Genomic DNA, 13,702 nt, shown 5'->3' on the forward strand with positions numbered 1-13,702 from the left:
GCTTTGTGAATTATTCTCATTTATTTAAGAAAGGAATTTTTCGACAAGTGCATCGCGTATCGCAGTATTCGCGATGATGCGACAAGAAATAACTCTGACGAAGCCGGCACGTAAAAAACCGAACATTGATGCATCGATAACCGAATGATTTTCAAAAATACCATACAGTAATAATTTTTAGTGAGTTCTCGTTTTGTTTACGGATCTATCTCTTACCACGGATAAATCGATGATCTTGAAGAATCATTCTTGAAGTATTATAGGTAATAAGAATAATTCTTTGATACTTCATAATTTCATTGATTATAATTATTATAAAGTACATAATTCAAGAAAAGATTTGCTCATAGTTATACATGAAATGGGTAGTGCTTGGTGGCAGTGCGCTGCATGTTTAAGAACACAAGAAGAAGATATATGTGAATTGCACTTGAATAATTGTAATCTTTATGATGTACCACCTGACGTGTTCATTTATGAGAGAACATTGGAAAAACTCTATCTTGATGCTAATAGAGTAAATATAGATATTAATAATTGTTTCTTTAGATACATTTATGTTCCCAATATTCAAGTATATTAACTCAACATTTTATTTTAGATAAAGGATCTTCCAAGGCCACTGTTTCAGTGCCATGAATTACGAGTACTTTCTCTCAGTGATAATGAAGTCACCACGTTACCACCCGCCATAGCATCACTAATTAACTTGGAATATTTAGACCTCAGTAAAAATAGTATGTACATAAGAATCTTATGCATGAATTTTATTTATAAGTAATGTTTTATATTAACTATAGTCATATTTTTTAGGTATTAAAGAACTACCAGACAGTATAAAAGAATGTAAAAATCTTCGTTCTATAGATATCAGTGTTAACCCATTTGAACGTTTCCCAGATGCTATTACACATATTGTTGGTCTAAGAGAATTGTATATAAATGATGCATACATAGAATATCTACCAGCAAATTTTGGAAGACTTTCAGCTTTGAGAACATTAGAACTTAGGGAAAATAACTTGATGACATTACCAAAGAGTATGAGCCGTTTAATAAATTTGCAAAGACTTGATATTGGTAATAATGATTTCACAGAATTGGTAAGTTTATATTTGTTATAGTTGCTATTTATTAGTTTATGTATATTGACTTAGTTTTATTTTTTCAGCCTGAAGTTGTTGGGGATCTTATCAATCTCACTGAATTATGGATAGATGGTAATGATATTAGACGCATACCATTCAACATTAATCAACTATACCGTTTAAATCATTTTGATTGTACAATGAATGCAATTCATATTATTCCATCAGAGGTAGAAGGGTGGAGAGACATTTCAATTATGCATCTTTCATCAAATGAAATCTATCAGTTACCAGATTCTTTGTGCTATCTACGTACAATTGTGACTCTTAAAGTTGATGACAATCAATTAAACGCACTGCCAAATGACATTGGACAGATGTCAAGCTTAGAGGAGCTTATAGTTACTAAGAACTTTCTTGAATATTTGCCATCATCAATAGGACTTCTGCGAAAATTACATTGTTTAAATGTAGACAATAATTACTTGAGATGCCTTCCACCAGAGATTGGAAGTTGCACTGCATTATCATTGCTATCATTAAGATCAAATAATTTAGCTCGAGTCCCACCTGAATTGGGACATCTATCCTCTTTAAAAGTACTAAATCTTGTAAACAATTGTATCAAATTTTTGCCTGTTTCTATGTTGAACTTGAGTAATTTGAAAGCATTATGGCTGAGCGACAATCAAAGTCAACCATTAGTGCCATTACAACAGGAATTTAATTGTGAAGAAGATATGATGGTGTTAAGTTGCTTCATGCTCCCACAAAAACCACGGCAAGAACTTGAGCGTAAGTATTTTTATTTGTTTTATTTACTTATTCAAAATATTAGTAGCACAGTAAGTTTATAAATTATAACTATAAAATGTGATACATTATTGCTGCTAGTGAATAATGAGGAAGAAGATGAAGAATGAAATGGTAAAGTATATATTGATAAATGTGTCTACTGAAATCTTCCTTCTTTAAAAACATTTTAAAAGTTTTAATGTGAATAAATAACTAATTGTAAATTTGTATTTGTTAAATGTAGAAATAACGCCGGCTGTAGGATTAATTTCGAGTTCGATCGTTGGTACTGGAAAAAGAATATGTTTTGCTGCTGAAGTAGAATCTGAAATCCCTAGACAACTTCATCGAGCACCGACTCCTTATCCTAAAGAGCTGCGCAACCTTGCTAGGCATGCCCGTAATTTACATCATCAATCAGCACATGATCAAAGAGTAAGTATATTATGATACGCGTTTATTCTATTCTTATGTTCATTTGTCATCTTTTTTATTAGTTTTTCAAGAAAAGTTTTTAAACACTATCAAATAAAAGTAGCAAGAACATAACTTTGAATGTTATGAGTAATATTGTTACATTCCTTTTTATGTGTATTATTTCATAATTAACATTTAGAACACAAAAAAATTGCTAATTGAAACTTACAGATGCATTTAGAACAGGAGACTATGATCAAAGAAGCTATTATTGCTACAACTACTCTGGACTTCACCTCAAAATCTGGGACTTGTTTTTCACAAAGTTTATTTAATAAGGTATTCATTAAAGAATTATAAAAAAAAGCAATTTATTAGATACCAGAGTAATTATTAATAATTTTTATGTCAAAGTTATATCACAATTTGAATTAAATTATAACTAAAAACAAATAAAATAGTGAAATGAATAAAAAAAAATGTCCTTATTAAAAAGAAGATTAAATTGGTATAAAATGAAATTTGATAAGGATAATATTAAATTTAAAAGAATTAAATATTGTATAATTAAAAGTTTCTATCCTTTAGGGTTCACATTCATCATTATCGCCAACCGAACGTCATACAGCAAAGGGATGCAAGAACAATAGTCCTACGGATGTTGGAACAGAACAATCTGTTTCGGAAGAATCTTCTGATGAAGCGAACAAGACTGTACTTGCAAAAGAAAAAAGTCCGGATATCCGAGAAGCAAAATATATTCGTAATCCTACGTCTGAGTATCTTTCCAAGCCTCCAACAGTAGCAGATTATGTAAATTCTACTTGGAAACCAGATGAATACTCGAAAGCAAACACAGCAAAAATTGTTGAATCAGAGAAATTTATAGAGCCTTATAAGAATATGCCTGTTGCCACAAGTAATAAGAATACTGATCATGTTCAATTGCCGAAAGTAAATGAAGTTCCACCTGTCCCACCGCCATATCACATTGCTGCTGCATTTTCAAAAAAAGCAGCACTTTTTCAACAGTTAAATCAATGTATGTCATATTTTATTATTGTTTTTAGAATTATAATATACATATGAACTTTTCATTCTATCATTATAGCAGTTCAATCAGATTCGTCAACAATCTCTCCTCCACAAACTGATTTTAATATGTCGAATTCAAAGACATCGCAGGAAACGCAAATACAAAATTTTGATGGAGAACCATTTAAAGTTGAAGAACGTTTATACAATGATAAATTTCCATTGAATAATACAGATGCAACAAACGCTTCAAATAACAATGAAAATGTAAATTCTTTTACTGGTACCGATCAGTCACATGCGTTATCAGAATCAATTGACCCAGAGCAATCCTCAGAAGGAGATCGATCATTAAAGCCAAGTAGAATTCCCATTTTAAAGACAAAACATCTAGAAAGCACAAATTCTATTTCAAGCAGTGATTTATCGAATAAATGTACAAACTCTTCTGTTGAAGACTGTGAAACTTTAAAATTGTTAAATGCATCGTGTATACCAACATCTCCGATAACCGGAAAAAAATATCGGAGTCCACTCTCTACGCAATCCAAAGTTTCAGATCGATCAAAAAAAGCAGTAAATGGAACTATCTCGAATAACAATATTTCCTGTGATAATTTATCCACGAATGTGATAAATTCAAATCTGGTTGCAAATTCAAACGCAGAAGGAATTTCGAAAACTTTATCTACCGAACCATCGTCGAATATGAACAGTTCTATCAACATGAAAAATGAAGCTAATTCTGGTCGAAGTACCCCAATCTTAGTAAATAATAAATCTCCAAATGAGGTGACGAATCCTAACGTTGATAAGTACAAAGTTGCTGGACCAAATGAGTTATTAAATCCAGAGAGGAAACCCAGATTTAAATGGATGTTCGGGCCGCACAAAAACGCTAATGTGGTATGTTTTATCTTTCTCTTAGATTTCTTGTTTTTATTACTTATGATAAACATTTGTAATTATTAACTTTACAGTTGCCTGTTCAAGTGAAAAAAAATCCGGGTCTCGGTTTCAGTATAGCTGGTGGAGTGGCAGGCGCCGAAACTGTAAATATTCACAATTCTTAAAATGAGTATAGTAAAATTTTGTACATTTTAATTACCAGTTTTAATTACTTTAGGGAATCATTGTGACTAAGGTAAATCCAGATGGTCCAGCACAAGGTACACTCCGACCAGGAGATAAGATTTTAGAAGTTGATGGTATAGACTTCACTAAATCTGATCACAATAATGCTGTGGCTGTCCTTCGAGCGACCGGACCAGTAGTATCCATGATGATTAGCCGTCATCAATGACACCCAATTAAAAGAAATGGTTTTTCTTTTCTTTGTAACTAGTGATCGGTTTATGTACATCCGACTGCACACACCTCATGTAAGTTTTTTTAGTGTATATATTTTTTTAACTAACATTAGTACACATCAACATATTTACAAACATACAAGAAAACGGAAGTTCCATTTTGTTTGTTCTGAACGCTTGTTTTCGTGATAGTAAATCGTATTGTCTTCGATATACTATTGAACAATTGTATTGTACGATTGAAACAGCGTTACCAAAGGTGGAAGTAGTGGCGTTTGTTTGAGAAAAACATTTCTAGCTTCCAGTGGTTTCGACTCGTGAACCGAGTTTGTTATTAAAAGGAACAATAACAAATTCAGAAAAGAATTCGGTTCTTAGATTATAATATAGATTAGAAATACGTTCCCTTGCACAATTTGCGATGAGAAAAGAATTTAAAATGTGATGTATAAAAAAGTTATTTTTAAGAAAAATTTCTTCATGGGCCAATCCACAGCTCACTCGTATTATTTGGCCACCTAAATAGGTAAAATAGGAACTATTTAGCAAACAATTATAGAACAATAAGTTTCTTCCCGAATTTCTAACTCCATAAAGGATACATATATTTATGTTGTTTTATGGTGTTGATTGTAATTGTGTCAACTCACTTGTTCTCCTTGCAGAGAGCTGACAATGTGCCAGAAACAAAATACTATTTATTAATCGTATACATTAAAAAAAAAAAATACTATATAAAAAGTGAATATATATTACACATATATATTATATACAAACATTATCTCTGTCGATTAGACGGGATTCTTACAGACACTTCTTTTGTGAGATATTGTGTGAAGTATTTTGTATATGTAGAAATGATTTTTCTATAAATTTATCTTAATACATAGATTTTAAAAGTATAAAAAGTTCCACAGTTAATTTATTTATGTTATTTGCAGTTTTTATTTAACAAATGGTATACTTCGGTCTTACTTAAAATACAAATCTGTGAGAATCTTGCTAATATAAAAAAGGGGAGATATTCTTCTATGTGCCGTAATTTTATTGATAATTGTTTTACCGCTGGTTTTTTTTTTTTTTTTTTTTTTTTTAATGAAAAATTACTTATTGGAAGTAATACCCTATTTACAAAATTTTATGTTTTTGCTTGCCATTGTTTTGTGTGATAAGTTTATTCTATTACATATTAAAAATTTTCTTATCACAAAGTCAACTGTTAAGTGTTTGATAAAATGAGATCTTTTTTATTGTTATGGTTGTGAATTATTATATTTGCTTCGTTCTGTGGTAAAGGAACAAATGTATGTACCTTGTAAAAACTGTTTTTTTAACAACAGTTATTGATATGGCATAATAATGTCAAACCGTAAGATAAAACACTACTTTTCTATGTTAGTGAAGTTATACTGAAAAAAAAAAAATGAAAGTTATTCATGTAAATGGAGTAGAGCTGTGAGATAAATGTTTAGAAAGGTTGTATGATGATGTATAGCACAAGTGAACTGTTCATGTCAAGATATAAGTTATAACCAGTACATTATTTGTATCCCAGAACTTTTACAAGATAACAATATTGCACTTCACTTTACCTCGCATATACAGAACAATTACTACGCACATTCTTTTGATCTATGCATTTTTTTTTTACATACTCTATAACAATTTTGTTTAGTTTTATTAGCTATAAGGACATTTAGGAGATATAGTTTTTTATGCATTTCTGAGAATGTGTTTAAAAAATATTGACTCATATTGTTTATTTTTTTTTCCTATTTTATTTTTGATGTCTTTCAAAATTGGAACAAAATATTTTTTGATATTCATTTAAGCACAGATACGAATCATGATTTCTTTAATGAATTAGTTACTACAATGTTACAGTTACATGGTAGCTATACAATGGAAATTACGTATATGCGTGCACGTATGTTGGGCGTGACTTGAAATATATATTAATTGTTCTCTTCTATATCTATCTGAGCTTCGAATTTCTTAATATATTATTTGAAATTATAGAGAAGCTTAGAACTTCCACAATTGAGAATTATAACAAAAAGTGTTATATTTTCAGAAAAATTTCCTTCGAATATACCGGTAAAACTTATTCAGTGAATAAGAATCTCACCTTCTATGGAAAATACGTAGAATTTTGATATATTTTAGAAGTAAACTGACAAAAAAGAGCAGATTATTTTTGATTTACATATTTTGTGAAAGTAATTTTAGATGACTATATACTCGATTATAAAGTATTCTTAGTAAAAATTATATATGTTTTGATTATTTTTTATGAGTAGTTCTATACATATAAAAGCAGTTTGGTATTTAAATTTTTGAACTAACTACATTACCAATAATCTGCATACCTAGTCATATTGGAAAGTAAGAAATATAATTGAGGGTGGATTGTATTTTCACCTCATGATATCTATTTCTATTAATATTTTGTGTAGTTCTTTTTAAATATCGGTTTTACTTATAAGAGTTATGATAGAAAAGAATGATATATTTATTGTATGCATTTATGTCTCAACAAATACTCTTATATGTTTATTCGTAGCAAATGTACAAACTGCATTTTGCATGTGTATTAATATTTCTTAGCAAGATGTAACATCTCGTTTTAAATATTATTTTATGCTCAAATAATTAATTAAACTCTTCTGCAGGATAAATTAATATTTTGAGTGTTAAAAAAGAAAATTTTGGACCATAAAATGCATATACAATCTTTTCTACTACTCTAACTACTAAACAGACTGACTACTTTTTGAGCAAATATTTAAGTGGCATTTAATGGAATGTATTGATTGTACGGGAAATGTGTGATTAAGAATGCGGTACATAAAACTGTATATATAAAAGATTAAAAATATACAAGTGTATAAGTGGTCGTACTTATTATTCAGATCTTAATTTCAATTATGTTTCTTTTCTTGATTAATAATTTCTTAACTTTGTAAGACTAACCAGTGGTTTCAATAACAAAATAATTTTTTAATTAAATTAAAGAAACGAATTGTTAAAAATAGAACATTAATCAGTACAACCACTTCTTTGGCATATTTCTTTGAAATACCTATTCAAACAATTTGTGTGACAATGTATGATAGATTAAATGTACAAAAATGCTCACAGTTTGACTGGTCACCACATAATAACTACCATACAGTTGTAACACTTTGAATATGTTAGAAAAAGATATTTTATCTTTCTTAAAAAGTCCTAGTTGGTTGTGCAGCAATAAATAAATTAATATTTACGTACAAAATAGTGCCATATTTTTATTGCGTTTTATGTATCAAACCTTACAAAAATCAAGAGATTTTCGAAATAAATCATTTTCACGTTCCTATTAGTAAAAATATAGGATTTTCAATGTAGTACTTCCAGAGATTCGAATATTTCGCCATCGTAACACCATCTATTACTCGATGATCGGCGGCCCAGCTAATAGACATTATATTTGCAGCTATCACATTTCCTTCATCATCAAATCGTGGTAATTTTTGTACTTTTCCAAATGCGCCGATCACAATTTGCGGAGGAACAATTACCGGTTTTGTGTATGTACCACCAACCTGTAAATAATGATTAAAATTATTTTAAAATATCGATATCACATGACCGATAGGTCGATATCTATGAGTTATAAATCAATTGCTTACAAAGCATTATATAATATTCTTTTTCAAATACAAATTAAGTTTGAACTTAATTTAAATTTAAATCAAATTTAATGTAAAATAGCTTTGAAATTCAATTTAAAATGTTTAACAGTAAATACCATTCAATTTACTATTGATTAACCAGTTTCATCAGAAATATCTTTCAACTTACAGTGCCGATGTTCGATAACGAGAATGTTGTGTTCAACAAATCATTCGACGAAATCGAAGCTTTTCGTCCTAGTTCTTGAAGCCTGTTCAATTCCTTTGTTATTTCCACGATGTTCAAATTCTGGACACATTTAATGTTCGGTACGATTAAACCCTCGGGTGTATCCATAGCAATGCCGATGTTATGATTCTTGTGTACACGTAATGCTTGATTTTCCTCGTCCAGCCAGGCATTTAGTTGTGGTACTTTTTCTAACGCTCTAGATGCCGCCTTTATAAAGAACGGCATCAAACTTAAAGAGATGCCTTGCTCTTTCAGTGAATCCTTCACTTCGTTTCGGTAGACCGTTAATTTGTTAACGTTACACTCATCGCTGTACACGAAGTGTGGTATGCTCTGTAAACATGTCAGTTTCGTACATTTTTCGCAGCGGTCTCGTTTAATTACACGTTTATTTGGAGCGTGCAATTAACGACGTTAGCACACAGGGAAACGTATACACGTCATATTTGAACGTCAAAGATAAGGGGTGGGGGATGAGACGATTAAAATGGCCGTATTTTCCGAAACACTTTAACGATGTTTCGTCTGTCAACGTTGACGCGAAATTTGGGCCGAGTGCTGCTCGGATTCGATCGATCGCTATCAATCGTGTGTGTCAATGTCACTTTTAGACGACGCACTTCTATTATCGGGTTCGTCGTAATTCTCGTGTTTCAACCCCGACACAGTAAAATTTCACTGGACAACGTGACACTTGTTCTCGTTACAATTATTATATTACAAACTTTTTATTCTGTTGCTTCTTGTCATCGATGACATCGTTGTCACATCATTTAATCTGCAAACTAGTTTATTTGACACGTCATTAATTCACTGTTCATTGTAAATTGTTTTATACCTATTTACCGGCCGCTTGTACAGTCCTACACGGGACATGCGATAGGCGAAATTTATGCGTGATTTGCATTTTAACCTAAACTACGCTTATCAATATTACAACCGCCTCATACTTAATTACAATATTATCCGCACAGCTTTCCATTTTGATAAAATATTTTTGTTCCATAATAATATAGAAGTAGGTTTAATTTAGTTGGATATTTTTGTTTTTTGTATGTTACGATATAAAAATTCACAAAATAAACTGCTGTATAAAACCGATGTAAGTTCAATTAAAATGTTTTAAACATGTTACTTCATCAAAAGAAATTTATTCGTTACGAAAAAAAATGACAAAATATATTTCTAAAAAAACTTCTGCTTGTGCGATATTTCCTAGTATTAGAAAATTCAACTTACCAGAGACTGCGTCATCGTTTTCCACATATGCTTGGCATAGCCTTTTATCGGTACCACCTTCTCCGCTGGTTTTTCTTCGACCATATTTCTTACGGGGCTAGCAGAAATTTTTTCCAAATGAGACAATATATCTTCTTTAAGTACCCGGCCACCTTTGCCCGTAGAAATGACATCTTTTAGGTTAATATCGTTTTCCATAGCTATCCTTCTGACCGCAGGGGTGGCTAATGCTTTTTCTGACCCATACCGTGTTACTTGTTTCTTCCCTTTGCTTTCGACACTGTGTTTACTTTCAATCTTTGCCAATTGTTGTTGCTGTTGTTGATTGTCAAGAGTCGACTGCTTAATATGCGTGTTCCTATTATCGTCATCTAGTTCGATGTCCAGTAATGAATCCCCTATCAGAGCTACGTCGTCCACCTTGTAGTGTAAGGCTTTAATTAATCCGTCGTAACGGCTGGTAATCGTCACAGATGCTTTGTCGCTTTGAACCTCACAAATGTTATCGAATTGAGACACCCGGTCGCCTTGTTTCACGTACCTATGCATTCAAATGCACGAAACTACAGTTTAGTTGTCTTTACGGAACGTCGAAGCTGAAACGTACTATCCTCGAGTGACAGATGATATGTATATATGTTAGGTTATGTATTTCCATCTAGAAGCGATTTCTTTTTTCTCGAATAATGTATTTGCAGAAAAAGATAGTCTGATGTCGGTAGTGAGGGGAAATGATCGGTAATTGCGAAAGCTTCGTGGGTATGACGGTTAACGGAAAATTCATTGTTTTGCTCACCATTCTTTTATCGTGACGTCTCGAATTCCTTCTCCGATATCCGATAGTTTGAAGGGGACGACGGTTCCGCATCGAAAGCAGCTTACGGAGAAGAATCGACATTTTTGATCGCGTACATTCCTACCCTAAATAAACATGGATTTCTTTGTATACTCGTCAGCAATAACTTGAAAATCCTTGCTCCTGTCTGAGCGATTTCATGTATCTTTTATTTTAAATTTTATATTGAACGTGTCGAGACGAAAAGATTGCGTATCGAATATTCATAACACGAATTTCGTATCGAATCAACGAAGTTTAAAGAATGGCACGCCATACTTTAAATTTGGCGCGCTGAAGTAAAAGTTATCGATAATCAATTTACGATCAGTGTAATTTCGATTGTACTATCGATTCACGTGGCGTCGGCAGCCATCTTTAATTTGAATTTTGACTCGCGTTAGCGCATCGGGAATGAAATTGTGCAGAAAAATTGTGCAATTAATCAAACGAATAAGTGAATATATTAGTAGTAAAGTGTTATGTGTTTTTGAGTAAGTCGATATTTAAGTTGGATCGACTAGTTATTGGTAATTACTTCCCAACTTTCATTTATCAAGACTTTTATCAACCCAATGAAATTGACGGGAGAACATCTTTACCGGTGAGTAATTATTGATATCTGTGTTAAAAAATGTCGATCATGACGTTTCATCATCATAATCTATATCCATTATAAATATTTGAACAAGAAATTAGTCATTGAGATGATTACATTATTTAGCGGCAAACGTTAATCACGTTATATACTTCGTAGGAATAACCTAACCGGAAAGCCTATGTTTTAATAAATTTTTATTATTATTAAATACTATATGATCAAATATATGTCATATTTGATTTAGCATTTGAAACGGAATTAAAACAAATAGTAACTGAATAGGAAATCTGTCATAATTCTCTATCAATTTCGTTACGTATTCGCATACAAAACATGGACGCTTTTAGCAACTTTGATCAGACGGGCAGGTGGCGTGTTAATTTCATTTATTGCGCCACGGTTACGTGTTTATTGCTTTACTAGTTCTCTGGCGTATAATTTGCCTGGAGACCACAAAATGGAGTATATCGTAAAAGGTGACGTTCCCTAGTAGAACATATATTGGCTCTCTAAAGGTTCAACAAGCCCAATATAAACGGCATATAACAAGGTTACTAGCAAATCCTGCGCCACGTCGATTAAACACATCGGCCAGTACGATACACAAAATATTTGTAGTTTGCTATATTTCCTACATATGTATCCCCAGCTGTCGAACACAGCTGTTCGCTATTAAATGCAATAAATTGACTATGTCTTTAAAGTATATAACAGAGAAGCTGTGACTGTCAGTATTAGAATGTAAACATGCAACCGAAGATTACCGAATATAACCGAGATTGCACGACGATGTTCGCCATGATTTCACTGGGGTACGATAACCGATTTTTCGCGAGATGTATCGTTTTACACGTATATTCTTTCTTACCAGAAATGTTAAGGCTGTGAGCTTCCGAGTTAGGGCCATCGTGGATAATTTTTACCGATTTAACTATGATTGAGATTTTCCTCTGGAGAATGTCGCAGCTGCCGAAAAAGCGAGAAATCGTTGATAATAGCGGAGATCAGTGTGTGGACCTTTCAAGCGTGCTTGTTATCGTGTGCGTTTACTAGTATCGAAATATGTATTCGTTCGCGTGGTCACAAGAAATTACGCAACCTACCAATGATATTAGTGAAAAACAGAATTGTTCAAATCAAAGAAACCTCGCGTTGTATTGCGTTTGTATGGTGTACGATTACGGGAAGTTTCGACACTTTTTGAGGTTCTGTTTACTACCGACAGTGTTTGTAATCATTGCTTATCGAGGAAGAATTATTCGGGTCTTTGACACGTACTTAATGATATTTAAATATAATGCACATCTGATTTACACATTAACGAAGAGACCAATAATAGATAATGATTATTTTTAAATGTAGTATGATCAGGCATGTTCGCGTGGGATTAAATATTGGTATATCGTGTCATATTCTATTTCAATAGCCTTGGGGAATATTTTCGTTGTTTTCTCGTTGCCTGAAAAAATTCAGCTCTGCATGAAATACAGGTCATGAATATTCTTACTCCGGTCACCCGATATTAAGATGCGCCCGAATGTAAAACAGTCTCCCGAAAAACAATAGTTGATGCATAATTGTCGAATTGAACAGTGATATTTATCGTGACATTATATTTAAGAAAAACATGTGAATTTGCTATCTTCGCGTATTCTTCGCGTCGGTGACTGTGAAAGTGATAAATAGAAATTGATCGTCTGTTAACGAGTTCGGAAGTATGAGAAGTGCACTCTAATTTAGCTACACGTTAATGTAGGTCGGACATCGCGACGGAATTGAATTTTCTTCTCTGGATATGATTACCGATCGTCGCTAAATTGCAATCCAATTAAGAGTGCGCGCTGCGCGCCATTCTTCGCCATCAATTTATCTATTACCGACGTGTTTCTATTCGGCAAATACAAAATAATTGTTAACACCGCTAATGTACATACGTGCATATGTTATATCGGACGTTATTACAATTAACAGTTCATGAGAGTGACGAGTGTAATCGGTTATTCAGGACTCGAAACCAAAAGTGGCTGGACAATTTGATTCGTGTCGCGCTGCTAATTTATCGGTTACTAAAATTAGGTTAGGATTTCATAAGTCACGAACGGAACGCGACGCTTGCGTCATCTGTGGGGACAGATTTTCTGATCATTCTAAATCGGTATTGAAATTACAGGTTATATGTCGATATTGTCTCAACCGTCTTTAGAATTTTATAGTAACCTAGATGGCGACAGTGCATGGAATAAATTTGTCGCTAATTAGGAATGTAGTAGAAAAATTTTTTAATTTTAATACTGATATAGGGAATTGGTAGGAATTATATATATAATTAAATTTTGTTTCTACTGGAAGATATTAATTTTTTTATTGGTTAGGAAGGAGGCGCAATCATATAGGTATAGTTAATAATAAAATACAAGAATTCCTTTTGACGGGGTAAATCTATTTCAATGCTCGGTGTTATAATAAAAGATACAAA

At 32.3% G+C, this 13,702-nt stretch overlaps 2 protein-coding genes across 3 annotated transcripts; one reads left to right on the forward strand and one right to left on the reverse strand.

Moving 5' to 3' along the window:
- Positions 1–361: 361 nt before the first annotated feature.
- Lap1 (leucine rich repeat containing protein 7 lap1) lies at positions 362–4,707 on the forward strand. Its single transcript, XM_017905300.1, has 10 exons — positions 362–517; positions 602–737; positions 814–1,103; positions 1,172–1,883; positions 2,128–2,318; positions 2,532–2,639; positions 2,889–3,342; positions 3,412–4,241; positions 4,316–4,387; positions 4,462–4,707. The coding sequence occupies exons 1-10, from the start codon at positions 362–364 to the stop codon at positions 4,636–4,638; spliced, it is 3,126 nt and encodes a 1,041-aa protein (XP_017760789.1). The 3' UTR covers positions 4,639–4,707.
- A 3,222-nt stretch (positions 4,708–7,929) lies between these two features.
- Dbct (Dihydrolipoamide branched chain transacylase E2) lies at positions 7,930–13,242 on the reverse strand. 2 transcript variants are annotated; one of them, XM_017905273.1, is made up of 5 exons: positions 13,161–13,242; positions 10,587–10,711; positions 9,791–10,331; positions 8,489–8,884; positions 7,930–8,229 (listed from the first exon to the last, which is right to left on the reverse strand). In XM_017905273.1, the coding sequence occupies exons 1-5, from the start codon at positions 13,164–13,166 to the stop codon at positions 7,993–7,995; spliced, it is 1,305 nt and encodes a 434-aa protein (XP_017760762.1). In that variant the 5' UTR covers positions 13,167–13,242; the 3' UTR covers positions 7,930–7,992. The 2 variants fall into 2 exon arrangements, with proteins under 2 accessions (XP_017760762.1, XP_017760761.1); XM_017905272.1 differs by lacking the exon at positions 13,161–13,242 and adding an exon at positions 12,095–12,259.
- Between the last annotated feature and the right edge of the window lie 460 nt (positions 13,243–13,702).

The sequence above is a fragment of the Eufriesea mexicana genome, unplaced genomic scaffold, assembly GCF_001483705.2.
Source record: "Eufriesea mexicana isolate 0111107269 unplaced genomic scaffold, ASM148370v2 scaffold3780, whole genome shotgun sequence".
Classification (NCBI taxonomy): domain Eukaryota; kingdom Metazoa; phylum Arthropoda; class Insecta; order Hymenoptera; family Apidae; genus Eufriesea; species Eufriesea mexicana.